Raw genomic sequence first — 13909 nt, 5'->3', positions numbered from 1 at the left:
CATTTATTTTCTGAGCCGTGTTGGCATCATGTGGGAGGAAGCCAGAGTGTCTGGCGAAACCCAAAGCCGCATACAAGAATAACACTCAAAGCCCTGCTGCGTGGGTACCTGCTGTTGTGCTGCATAGCTCTCCAAGTTTCAAGGTTGTTTTCTGCGCCACTTTCCAACGTTTAGCTCCACATGCCAGAAGCTTCTGGAGTCCCGTATGTTTTGTTGAACTTCTTTCGGACTGTATGTAGCCAACCGTGCTCATCTGAGGTGCGGGGGAAGGACTACAAACTAAACGCACAAAGCAGTTCTAAAGGAATTTAGTTTTCAATCTAGATTTTAAAGTGCACAGGAGAGGCACGCCGGACATTTTGCCAAGCAACACGCGGTACGACCCGGAAACACCACGTGAGAGCTACTCAAAGCTCCGCTCACACGCTTTTCGTTTTTCTGCCATCTCCTGGCCACCAAATGCAGCCTCGGCCTTGCAACGGTTGGTCTCTCTCCCATCCAAGTACTCTTCAGACTCAACCCCATGTTTGGCTTCCAAGATCTGAGTTTTCACACGTTTGAGATCTTTTGGGTCGCAAGCCTTAATTGGACTGAGGAATTGTTTCGCATGACTTGGAAACAGATGTTTGTAAAATGACCAGCATTTATTGGTAACATGCTTAAATTGTAGCGTCTTATTAAGACGCATTGCCGACGCACTCAAAGAACAAACCGAGGTTGTTTCTGATGCCTGCTCTCTGCATCAATGGCACTAGTTTTCCATGCTCTACCAGAATGCATCCGGAATCCGACTCTCTATACTAGGAGATTAATCCGATGCGCTATGAAGCTCTTTTTTTTCAAAGATGTCCAGAAGGAGCGGTTTAAAACCGTTACAACAAACAATACGAAATCACGATAGAGCGCAAAGTATAGGAAATAACTAAAGCATAAATAAAACGCAACTATTTTTATTTTACCAGGTAAAGGCCAGCGAGCTGTTGGCTTACTTTTAAGAAGCGACCTGGACAGAAATGATAGCTCTACGAAATAATGTATATGAAATTTATAGCAGCCAAATCCTCTAAACACATCCTAAATGTGGAGGGATAAATCGGAGGACCCGGAAGGAGGAAAAAAAAATATCCACGTGACCATGGGGAGAACATGCAAACTCCATAGTAGTGGTGTAGCTATTGAGTTGAGCTATCATCTGTGATCAGGTCCCTTCTGAAAATAATTTATTGCCTCCGTGGGCTTTGCCTGTTTGGATGGATGGTTTAGTTTCATTTGTGTGTTTTTTGGGTGATTTGCTATCCTTTCTTGTACTTTGCATGTCTATCATGTTTTTGTTCTGTTTGTTGTTGTAAGGTTCTTAGCCCGTGCCCCAACAGGATGGACATCTGTTAAAAAAAGAGCTTTATAGCTCATCGTATTCCTCCAGTATCAATAATTATTTTGATTCTGAGTGCAGCAGGCGGTGCAACAGCACTGGACCCCACGGGCCGTGCGGGCCCAGTTGCTGGACGGGTGGCCGGAAGGGTTGAAGTCATCCAAGTTGTAAAAGTTATTTATTCTTCCCATTTCTTCGCAAGGTCAACTCTGTGAACTGCAGCACAAGCTGGAAAATCTCTCTGTTCATGACGTGGAGTGAAAACAAGGAGGACATCCTGAAAGGGGTTTGTTCCACCTGCGTTTGAACGTCTGCATGCTCGCATTCGGGAGCATTCCTGAACTGTAACAACAACAATGATGGGGTTTTTTTTACTCCATGAAAGCCTTACTGAGATGTTTGGCTAACTCCTAAGAAGGCTTCTCTGTTTCAATGTTGGAATTTCATTTTGAGCATTTTACAGAGCCATGTGTGGTGGCACAGTGGTGAACGCGCACTGCGCTTCGAACCCAGCAAACATGAATTTAATACCCACCGATGAACTTGTCCTTGCATCCACTTTGCCTTGAATGTGTACCTGGTGTGTTGTGTGAGCATTACACTGGGGAGAGACAAGGTGGCCAGGCATAGTGCTCGCCACACCCCACCCCCTTGTGTGCCGGGTCATCCTTTAATAGTTGCCCACCAACAGCACTTGCCCAAAAAGTTGGGATTGTGCACGTACTGTGTACGGTTTATTGAAATGACAAAAACATTTTCCCATTTTCGGTGGTGAACGATGCTGATAGAATAAGAGCTTTGCTCTTTTCACGTAGCACTCGGGCTGCTTTTGTGCCTTGACCACTTCCCTCGCTAAATTATCTCACCCCCCCCCCCCCACATACCACTCCCCTCTGCCCCATCTGCTGCAGCTTCTCTGTGGTCTCCTCGAAGCAATTTCTGAACTTTCCCAATCCGCTGCATTCACTGTGTCCTTAGGGGTTCTCGGGGCCGAGCCCATAGTCTCCGCGGCACGAAACCGCCTTGCAAATAAATTAAAGTAAGCTCGCAGCTCTCTCTGATGGCGGGTTTTTCTGGTTGTGCCGCGTGCTTTTCGGCACGTCCCCTACGTTTCGTTCCGCACGCTGGAGCTTCTTCGGGAACCCAATTGGGCACAGTCGCTTCCTCCTCCAGCTCGTTGAGCGATGACTTCAGGACATCGTGCCGAACGACACGCAAGGGGCGCTGCCCACAACCACAACGGAGGGCTTATATGAATTTAATATCGCAGAAGGAGATGTCACAACTCCCGCTAAGATCCCCTTTTTTACATGATATATATTTTTTTTATGAAATAGTAAATGTTGTGGGTTTACTCTCCAACACCGGTATGCTGAAGTTGTAACTAATTTGGCATGTTTTGTTTCGCGTGACAAACTGTACTTTTTGGTTGTGGTCGGCTGGCGGCGGGTTAAACGTCACTTTTTATATTTCTGCGATCTTACCCCCCAAAAAAACGTAAGGATTGTGTGTTTATACACTTGTTTATTTCCTGGCAGGGCGACGTTGTGCGACTGTTCCACGCGGAGCAAGAGAAGTTCCTGACGAGTGACGAGTACCGCAAGAAGCAGCACGTGTTCCTGCGAACCACGGGCCGCCAGTCGGCGACCTCCGCCACCAGCTCCAAGGCCCTCTGGGAGATTGAGGTTTGGACGTCTGTTCGATTTTCGTAGGGGCCTGAAAGAAAACTGTTCGAGTTCCAAAAAAAAAGTTTGCCTTCGGTCGGATGCGAGGAGAGATGCGCGCGTATACTCCTTACGAAGCAATTTCCATTCTCGTGCTCGGAAGTGCTCGTTCAGAAAATCTTGAGCCAGCAACAAAATCGATACCATGTTAGCAAATGTACCGCAAAAAGAGATGTCACAACTACTGCTAAGAAGTGATATGTTTAAAAAAAAATCTAACTCTAAGGGGTATATTTTCCAGTGTTCTGTTAGGAAATGCTTCATTGACGATAAATTGATATTAATTTATTTGTAGAGCTGAAACTTTATCAAATGAAATGGAGAACTAATATTTTTGGTGTTTTTGTGCAGTTAACTGACCATCGTCTTGCCGCAACTGTTTAATCATGGGTGACCTGAAACCTGTGGTTAGAATCCAGGATCTCATTTGTACCATCTCAGTGCTTGGACCCCCCTCAACGTCCTGAACCCCCCCCCCCCCCCATTCTAACTCGAATGGAATTTGCCAAATGGAATGGAGGATGTGATAATTTTTTTTGTATGTTAAGAACACCTCCTGAGCCTCGAGCCTCTGCAATAACTCTCCCATCCTCCGATTAGCACAGTTGGCTGCGTGCGAAATAAGTTCACAGTTGGAATAGGAAATATTTATACTGCACGAATCTGAGCTATGAAGCTCTTTTTCAGAATGTCCAGTAGGGGTGAGTCAGAATGTTACAACGACAAACAATACAAAAATACAATAGGAGTGCAAAGTATGGGAAAGTTAAGCAAATCACTCAAATAAACTGTTTTATTTTACCACGTAAAGCCCACTGAGCTATTACCTTTTTAAAAGTGACCTGACCACAAATGATAGCTCAACAAAGCAGCTTTATCACATGCGAATTTATATCAGCCAAATAATCTAAACTCACATTTCAAAATGTGGAGGGAAAAACTGTAGGACCCGGAGAGAAAAAAAAAATGTACGTGACTACGGGGAGAACTCCAAATATACGGGCGTCAGGGTCGGGATCGAACCCCTGACCTCCTGCATACCATGCGAGGAAGATTACATTACACCATGGTGGCACCCATTAAATACATGGTAAATAACGTATATAAGTTCATTTTCATAAGCACATAAATTCCCAAACTTGGGAAAGGCAGTAAAACAACAGCAAAAACTATCCCAGGCAACAGTCCCTCCTATAAAATTGTATATAAAAATTGAGCTACCGATACATGGGTATGGACCAAAGTTGCAAACATTGGCAAATGTGGCTGTATCCAGCACTCATCTTCTGCTTCAGAATGGTTTTTTGAAGGAAGATGCACAATGTTAAGGGAAGAAACAAGGTTTTTTCCAAAACGTTGGTGCTGCAACGTCAAAGACTGTCACCTATACTTATTCTTGGGATTAGTTAAAAAGCAATTGGATGGACGTCTTGGGTTTCTTGGATTTGACAATTTGGTGACTGAATTTGCTAAGTCTAGCGCAGATTTGCGGATGAACAGGACTCAATGAAGATGTATTCTTGCATCAAGTGATGCGAGGTTGCATTTTAAGTAGAGATCACGATGGGGTGGGTCCTGTATGATATACATCCAGTGCAAATAGAAGAGCAGAACGATCAAGCGGGGTTTAGTCTTAATGATTCATTAGTAGCTGATCTGTAAGCAGCGTCACAGGAATCAAACGGTGGTAGAAAGATGGCATCAACAATTTGCAGGTGTAATCGAATTGGGGAAAACAATGTTTGTTTATGTAAAAACCCTTTTTTCTTTAATGTGCTCAATATGGGGTTTAATTTCAGCTTCGAATCCATTTAATAAACCCAAGTATTTGAAGCACTCCGTTTGTTCAATGACGCTGTTTCTGGTATCTGTAATAGGTGCCGAGAATGACGCTGTATTTTTATTGGAAGATGCCATGATTTTCGGGAAGGCGGGGGGGGTTGAATTTAGGATAGATTTTAGTGTGACATTTGATGTTTGAAGAATTACCGGATATGAGCATGGCAATGCCATCGGCTAAAACTTTTAATTCTGAGTGATTTTTAAATCGAGTCCAAGATTGCTTAAATATAATTAACAGAATTGAACCTGGCATGGAACCCTTGTTTTTAATATTTGTGGATGAGATGTTATCACTTTGTACCCTTTTTTTTATAAGAACGGACTGTACCGTGCTTATCTTGAGAGTTCTGGCACATGAGGGAAGATTCGGTAAAGACCTCCATTAATTTACCTTTATTTAATTTGGGCTTTTCATACAAAATAAAATTACAAATAAATGACTGTTTGGTGATGGTCCCCAAAACCGTTTGTTCAGATTTCCATCTTACATGGAGGGGGCGGGGGGGGAACCAGATCGTTTTTATCACCTTTTTCAGAAATGTTCTGCTATTGGCTTTAGTTTGCTGCATTCGGTAGCCCTTCAACCGTTGTGTGGCGAGACATCGCACGCAGGGACTGCAAACCTGGGGCAGAGTAGGAAACGCATGGCGTGCACTAAAAGGAGCTTTAATTACCACTGCGCTTTTAATAATTTCTACCATTGATTTTTGTTTGGCCTGTTTGTTTCCTAATTAAGGGCGTACTATTTATTGTGCTGACACGCTATTCACGGTCATTTGCTGTAAACCAGCGCAGACGAGAGTTGGAGGCAGTCCTCCCGCAATGTTCAACGTTGATTATTGAACAAACCCGTTCCTGATTATTATATTGTATGTACCCTTACCAGTGGGGGCGGGGGGGCGGGGGCGGGGGCGGGACGGGGGAGGGTTCAACGGCGCAGTAGTTTGGTGTACTACACCATGAACTTGGCGACCCATGTTCGATTCCCTGCCACTGCTTCCGGCAATGGTGTGTGATGTCTGAACCAGTCCAGGGCCCCAATATCCCCACTTCTCCCCCACTCTGCAGCAAATCTTCAGTGACCCAGCACGGTGGGGTATTTTCAAACAAGCCCCACTAACTCCTGTGGTCCTGCTACACTATACACTATATCTAGCAGCCAATTGCCAAAGCACCCTGTACCTTTAACAATAGTTTTATGCAGTATATGGTACAGCCATTGCAATTTAAATCTATGCTGTCTCAGACTTCAGGGTAAGATTATGTATATATGTAGTGCTTAAATACAACATCTTTATTATATATTTTTGTTACATATTAAACATCGCATAGAACTACTGGAGGGAAATAATTCCACGTTAAGTTTGGCACGGTAAGTTTAAAAAAATATTCTCCTGAACTGTTGCAGCAAGTAACATTTCTAAAGTTCTAGATTTAAGCTGTGAAATGCCTTGTAAAGATTAATACATTCCTTGGCTAAGTGATATTATTTGTAATTGCACTTATTTAAATATGCACAGTTGTAAAGGGGAAAACGTTTGTTTGGCCCTTCCCAAATGCTCGCAAGATTTCGGATGGCTCCTTTGCCAACGTGTGACACGTACTTCTGGCTTAAAGGTGTACAAGGCAATGCATGCCGAGCTGAAGATGTCGATGCCGGTGCTATTGGTGGAGACTCTGCGGTGCTGATGATGATGGCGGTAGTGGGGACTTTGTGTGGACTTGCGCACCGTGTCGTCTTCGCTGTTGCGCAGGTCGTTCAGCACGACCCTTGCCGAGAAGGTGCGGGCCACTGGAACAGTCTCTTCCGATTCAAGCATCTCGCCACTGGGGACTATCTGGCTGCGGAGGTAGGCCAAACCATGTGCCAGCCACGCGTCACTGCACTGCAAACTAAAATTGACCAGGTTAAGGCACACTGAGCTATATCGCTTTTTTTCAGAAGTGACCTGGCCGCAAATGATAGCTCAATGAGAAGTGGCTTGTGGAGATTTACAACAGCCAATGACTCTAAATGCATGTTGATTCTCTAAATGTGGAGGTAAAAACCGGAGGACCCAGAGAAAAATCCACGCAACCACAGGGAAAATATGCAAAACTCTAAATAGACAGGCGCCATGGTCGGAATTGAACCTACGACCTCATTCATACCAGGCGAGGTAGTTAACATCTCGGCAGAAGCAGAAAAAGACATCAGATTAGAGGGTAACGGCGAGACTAAAGGGGTTGGAGGCCACATGGACAGCAGAAACTCATAATGGGAAGAGATTGAGGACTTCCAGCAAGACCTGTGTCCCAGCAGTGGGAAGGTACCGGCTGAAAACAGTGGCTTGTCAGCCAGAAGGCCAGTGTGCCAACCACTGCATCACCGCTCCTCCCCCCACCCCACCATGATCGAATGGCATGGATGAAATTGTGAATATGGTGATTGTGAATGTTTGTTTGTGGGTTTTTTTTAAGGTGAATCCTGATTACAAGGAACAGCCACAGGAGATGGCTGTAGGAGCTTCGGTATGTCTACAATGTTGCTGTATTTTATAAATTGAGAGTTGCACTGTTTACCTTCTCTTATTTTAACATAAACGTTGGATACATATAATAGTCTGACCCGTCCCAGAATTGTTCAACTTCGACACCGGGAACAAGTTTGGAGTGCGTTTTTTTTACTTTTCCCAAACATCTTTATAATCGGAGGGCAATGGAACACGAGTCAATGTTGTTGACATTATTTTAATTAGTGTGTCCGTTATTAGAATCGATAGCATTTGAATGTTCATCGAACACAATCTGCTGCAACTGCTGCCCGCTAACAAAGTGCGCATGGCGGTCGGGCGGGGGGGGGTGGGGCAGCCCCAATAGTTTGGCGCGCCGAGCATCCTTCTGTTTCGGTTACGGCGTGGGCACCCCGAAATGTCAGTGTGCCCCCCCCCCCACGGCGATCGCAGGCGGACGCTGAACCGGCGGCGAGCAGCACCTCGCGGAGCAGCAAGCGCGACCGCATGATGTTCACGCTGGTGCCCGTGGACCACGGCAGTGACATCGCCTCCATCTTCGAGCTGGACCCTACCACCATGCAGAGGGGGGACTCGCTCGTGCCCCGGTAATGCCCCCCCTGCGGCAGTGTTCTTCACTCATTTTCAGAGCTGGCACTTTCACCGATTTTAGGACATTGGTGTGGGGGCCGCCGCACATTTTGAAAACGACTTTTTGACGGCACAATTTCACATTCGTGTGTTATCGGGACGGCCCCGCCACTATAGGCCACGAGCGGCCACCCAGTGGCCCACGGCCCTTGCGGGATTGTTGGCCGCTTGGTGCGGCCCACGCGTTCTAGAGTTTGCTGTTCTCGATGGCTATTGGTGTTTCCACCTCCGCACGCGCGAGGCGTTATTCCTCACAACGCTTTAATCTCTGATGAATGCTTCGGCGATGAAATGGGCCCCCCTAGAGTTGTGTCATGAGACGGTGCATTTTCCCAAGCCTGTAGGCAGCTTGATATTGTGCAACGATTCGCCCAATTATTTTGCATTTTCCCTTTGTGCTAAGTGGTAATTTTCCTCATACCATGAGCCCTTCGTCCAAATTGATTGTATTTTATGAGGTTGGATTTAATTTGCATATTTTTCTTCAAAGCTGGGTGTATGCAAAATTCAGATTTTTATTTTTTATTCCAGCCAGCAGCTGAGCTTTTAAATCCCGATGGGGTTTTTTTCTTCTCCTTTCTCCCTACAGTTGCATTAAATTGCTCTTTTCAAAAACCTTTAATGCACGTTTATTAAAGGTGATTTGGAATATGGTTACGTCCAATATAATATGTTTATTTAACTTTACCCTTCACCTCGCATGCCCTTCCATATCCAGTTACTTCTGGGTGCTATCATATGGCCTGCGAGGTGGCCAGATGCCAGTACAGCAAGGGATTCTTGAATCCATCTGTGCAACGCTTTGTGTGTTAGCCTCGTGTGTGCATGGTTATTCTCAGGGTTCTCTGGTTTCTTTCTTACTGTTAAATGCTCGTGTGACCGCCATGCACTGAACAGGTGTTGTAGTCTGCTGCGGAGCCTACTTTGTCAACAGAGGGCAGTACATGAAAAACAAACCCTTGTTGCCCTGTACGATGCCAAAACATCTGTGCTCCCCAACCCTCACCGACCCATGCTGACCAGCAAGATGAGGTTATGGTCAAATAACCCCCTTGATCCACATGCCATGCAGAGGTGTCCTGCATCCAGCAGCGGATTGACACAAGGGCTGTACGTTGTAAAAAGATGGTAAAGGTGCAACATTGCCACCTTTCGCCAGTGCTGGCAGCAGGCCAGGCCCGCCACTAAAGTGTGCTCCCAGAGAGCCTTGCTTGAGGGTATTTGGCCTCCCGTTCTAAACTGTCCAGACACATTGAAGTCAGAGGTACCCCCCCCCTTCCCCGCACTTTAACCAACCGCACGCGACCTGCCGATCGGCTATATTATAGTGTGCTGTATTACTGATCACGTTCGGCACTAATTGTTTAACGCCTGTGTTTTTAGGAACTCGTACGTGAGGCTGCGTCACCTGTGCACCAACACGTGGGTCCACAGCACCACATCTCCAATCGACACGGAGGAGGAGAAGCCGGTGATGCTTAAAGTGAGTGCCCCTATACTTTATCGCAGTTAACCATGAAGTCACTTTGGATTTATGCAGCGGTGTAATGATCAGCACACTGATTTAATCTCCAGGTGCGGCGGTTGAAATATGGCCAAGTTTTTTAAATTCTGCACACCCTTTTCTCCTCCCCCCCCCCCCCCCCCACCCCACCTCTGTCAACCCAGCATTACAAATACGCTCACCACAGTTAATCGATCAACGGGTCGTGTATGGTAGGGTAAAGTGTGGGTACTTCCACCTTTCCAAATGCCCTCTAAAGGGAGGCCCTCTCTATTAGATCTCCTCTGAGTGAAGACCCTTCCGCCAGCAGTGACGTAAGCAAGCCATTGCCGGGCTGCACCTATGCCATGAGCAGCTGCGAAAAAGAGCTTTGCGTGTGTTTGTAATGGTCTCCAGTACAACAGATGGCTTTCTGTTACTGGAAAACAGATTTCCCGTAAAGTGTAATTTAATTATTACGCTGCAAGATACAAGGCAAGGGGAGACGACAGCTTGAGATAAAGAGAGGACAGGCTGGTGGCGGTGCGCAAGCATGACTCCGCCTCGCCCACATCGGTCTATAATCCTAGCGGAGTAATGATCAAACATTTCCAACTCTGGATGAGAGGGCCTTGGCATGCCAGTGTCGGTGAATGGAAATTGTTTGCTCGTTGCCTCGCCCCCACGCCGGGTGATGCAGCTCTGTGGAGTGTTGGTGGCCCCAGGACTGCTTGGAACATCGCCTGCCACTGTTAGCCATGGTGGGGAATCGAGCTTGATCTCGTGATTTACACCACGGTGTGCTTTCCATTGTCACCACTCCCCTTGTTATATAGTAGCCTACTCCACGATTTTTTTTCAGTTATAAGGCGTTATTAATTAAACAACTTGGAATGTAGGATTAGGTGTATGGGTGTGTTTTTTTGTCGCTGGGCTATAATATTGTATGTTGCATCTCAGCATTGTGCATCTAAGGATGATGATATAGAATGTGCAAATAATAATTAAAATAATGATGCCTGTTTACACACTGAGCGACCGTGCCTGCGAATCCCCCGCAGTGCCTATCCCACCCTCTACCTCGTTACTCTGTCGCTTCCTTCAATGTGCAGTTTCATTTTGCTTCACGTCAGAATCATTGTGAAAATATTTATGACTGGAAGAATCTGATGCGCTTGTGAAGCCCTTTTTCACCACCTCGCGTGTGTCCATGCTACGTGGTCCCCCCCCCCCCCCTGTCCGCCTCCCCTACCACCAGATCGGCACGTGTGCGGTGAAGGAGGACAAGGAGGCGTTTGCAATCGTCCCCGTCTCTCCCTTGGAGGTCCGAGACCTGGACTTTGCAAACGATGCCAGTAAGGTCCTGGCCTCGATCGCTGTGAAGCTGGAGAAGGGGACCATCACCCAGAACGAGAGGAGGTGTGTGGAGCCGAAGGCGGTGGTTGTTCTCGTCTTATCCTTTGCCAAATGAACCGCGGAGTCTGCTTCATCATCGGCTAAATTGAAAGCCAATTTCTTGAACTGCTTTTTGTTTTAGTTTATCCCTCCACCACGCCTCCGATTTAGCACTGTTGGCTACGTACAGAGTTCAACATGCGTGTAATCAACCGACTACTAAATTATGGCCTGTGTTTGTATGTGTGACCTTCTTTCGCACCGTACGTAGCCAACCCGTGCTAATCGCCTGCACAACTCATGACCTAATCCATCAATCCTGCGACGTAATAATCTATCTAGCTCGTCGATGTGTCCTTACGGTGGTTTGGCACGATGTCCACATGTTGTGAGCGAAATGTCGGCTGCAATTTGAACATGCTGTACAACCGAAAACGCATCGACAGCTTTTTCCAGCGTGTGGCAAGTACCCGTAAATAGTACATCGTAGGTTTGAAGTTCGCGAGCCATGTGATAACTTCAGGAGTAGCACGACTAATACTGTGCAGTCCGCTGGATAGCTGTTCAGCACAAACGCAGAAGCCTCCCCCAGTAATCCATCTAGCTCCTGCTAAAAGGGCGGATTTCATGGCTTCTTCTTGCTTGATGGACGCACGCCCTCGGGCACGTTCCATCCCTTTGGCTGCCACGCTGTCGTTATTCTTGACCACCAGCCAGCATCCCTTCAAGCGACATGTCCTTCTCGAGCCCACTTGTTACTTAACATTCAGAATGATATCTCGAAGCCTGCGTATCTTTGTGTGCCTCGATTTTTTTATCTCCACTGTGTAAGTGTTTAATTTTAACGGCATCAATCCATCGAGCTCTCGCACATGGGCCGATAGTTTTTAAATATCATTGCTCCATCTGTCCTACATGTTGTCTCGGGCTCATCTGTTGTAATCGGCCACAAACTTCCCACTGCTGATGCACGTCTTGCCCAATTTCTTCAATTCCTTCCTATCCTGAGTTTTTATTTTGTCCAGTTGTGGCCTCCGACCTCTTTAATATCGTCCCGCTGCTACCGTCTAATCCGCTGTCTTCCTCTGGTTCTGGCGAGATGTTAACTATCTCGCCTAGTATACGGAAGGTCATGGGTTCAATCTAGACCATGACGCCTGCTGTATGTTTGGAGTTTGCATGTTTTTTCCCGTGGTTGTGTGGATTTTTCTCTAGGTCCTCTGGTTTTTCTGTCCGCATTTAAAAAACGTGCGTTTAGAGTAATTTCGCTGCTATAAATTTCCACACGATAAGCCACTTTTGTTGGGCTATCATTTGTGGCCAGGATGCTTCTGAAAAAGACCTATATGGATCATTTGTCCTTGCCTGCGAAAATAAAAAAAAAAATTGTAAATAGTTTAGTTTCTCTCAGGCCCCACTCTGTAGTTAGTTTTGTTTCTTGTCTCTCATCGGCCGTTCTCATGACGGGGTCCAGCCCCATTGTCATCCGCGCCGTTGCTACGCGGGATGCGGCTGTGACGTGGTGGTTTCCTGGGCCCCCCCGTAGGTTTGTGACGAAGCTGCTGGAGGACCTGGTGTTCTTCATCGCGGAGATCCCGAACACGGGACAGGAGGCGCTGGACGTTGTCGTCGCCAAACCCAACCGCGAGCGGCAGAAGCTGATGCGCGAGCAGAACATCCTGAAGCAGGTGTGGGGCGCCCCCCCCCCCCCCCCCCCCCCCCCCCCCGTTCCACGCGACCCTTCTCCCAAAGGTCGCTGCCCAGCGTGTGGTGAAAGGTGTGCAGTCGGCGCCTCCCCCACGGCCATCGTGACATGGGGAAAAGTGCATTCATCCAGCGGTGGGATTGACAAGCGGTTGTGAAAAATGTTACGCACAAAAGCCTTGACACCCCCCCAAAGTCTCAGGACGCTCATTTAAGAGGCTGCATTGCGACGTTTGCCCCGCCCCCCCCAATTTTCCTTTTTAGGGAATTGCTCAAATCATAGTTTCGTCACCGACGTCGGTGGAAGGCGGTTGACGCATGAAGAGTGGCGCAGACGATGGGTGGAGCAGGTGTTGCAACTGCGATCGGGCCTATGGGCTGCAGTGTCCCAGGTGCTGGCCACAGAGAGCGGGGGGGGGGGGTCAGGGGGGATTTTGACAGTGGGCACCATTGTAAAATTATCTATCCGTGTATCCCAACCACACTATCTCTGTGTAAACAAACAAAATTATGTTTTTACTAATCAAACACCTAACAACCTTCATCCTTGTGTAGCGAGTCCAACAGAGTCGCAGACATTGTCTTGGGAGCAACACTATTTATTCCATCAACACCAACATAACGTAACCTACACTCGGGTGTTGGAAGCCCATCTAACCACGCTACGGCAGAACTAGACACGATCCCGCTATCCCGGTCCGGACCACGAGCTGGGTCCCGAACCACGTGGCTAGAGGCTTCTTCAACCCGACGTGAATCTTCACTCGCCAACAGTCAAGAACCCCGAGCCCCACACAGGGGCCCCCGTTATATCTGCCTGGGCCGGGGCTGGCTCCGCCTCTCGCCCCGCCCACCTTCTCGATCTCTCGCGCTCTTTTCCCAAGGCTCCCGAGAGCTCCTCTATACCACGTGACCACCCAGCGGCCCCCATCAACCGGTGGCCCCCCTCCAATATCATCAGGTCACGTGTCGGCAGGTCAACCAGCGTATAATGCCCCAACGTAACCCTGGCTGGCTGACGCTCTCTCTCGCTCCCTCACCGGGAGCCCGCACCGCACACTGTACGTGGTGCCTCTGCGCTGACCAGCGCTCACCCAAGCCCCGCTCGGGCTGGTACTACGCCCAGTAACCGGGCTGCACATAACGACAACACATCCGCCGTGGCCTCACAGGCCCGGCACCACACGGTGACATTCACAGTCACGACACTTGTACTCATTTTAAGCATTTAAATATGAGTCTCCAG

At 47.6% G+C, this 13909-nt stretch overlaps 1 protein-coding gene across 3 annotated transcripts in view; it reads left to right on the top strand.

Moving 5' to 3' along the window:
• The window catches only part of LOC116947491 (inositol 1,4,5-trisphosphate-gated calcium channel ITPR1-like), a 144953-nt gene that overhangs the window by 30478 nt on the left and 100566 nt on the right, over positions 1 to 13909 (top strand). For all 3 annotated transcript variants that reach the window (XM_076070630.1, XM_032963298.2, XM_076070629.1), the window contains exons 8-15: positions 1575 to 1658; positions 2911 to 3057; positions 6693 to 6788; positions 7399 to 7449; positions 7884 to 8038; positions 9465 to 9564; positions 10823 to 10983; positions 12506 to 12647. In XM_076070630.1, the coding sequence (XP_075926745.1) occupies positions 1575 to 1658; positions 2911 to 3057; positions 6693 to 6788; positions 7399 to 7449; positions 7884 to 8038; positions 9465 to 9564; positions 10823 to 10983; positions 12506 to 12647 (936 nt within the window). The remainder of the gene's footprint in view (positions 1 to 1574; positions 1659 to 2910; positions 3058 to 6692; positions 6789 to 7398; positions 7450 to 7883; positions 8039 to 9464; positions 9565 to 10822; positions 10984 to 12505; positions 12648 to 13909) is intronic.

Source organism: Petromyzon marinus, chromosome 30 (genome assembly GCF_048934315.1).
Source record: "Petromyzon marinus isolate PM22_M1 ecotype Great Lakes invasive population chromosome 30, UKy_Petmar_22M1.pri1.0, whole genome shotgun sequence".
Classification (NCBI taxonomy): Eukaryota; Metazoa; Chordata; class Hyperoartia; order Petromyzontiformes; family Petromyzontidae; genus Petromyzon; species Petromyzon marinus.
Note: the sequence above shows the minus strand (reverse complement) of the source record. Positions and strands in the feature narration are given on the sequence as shown.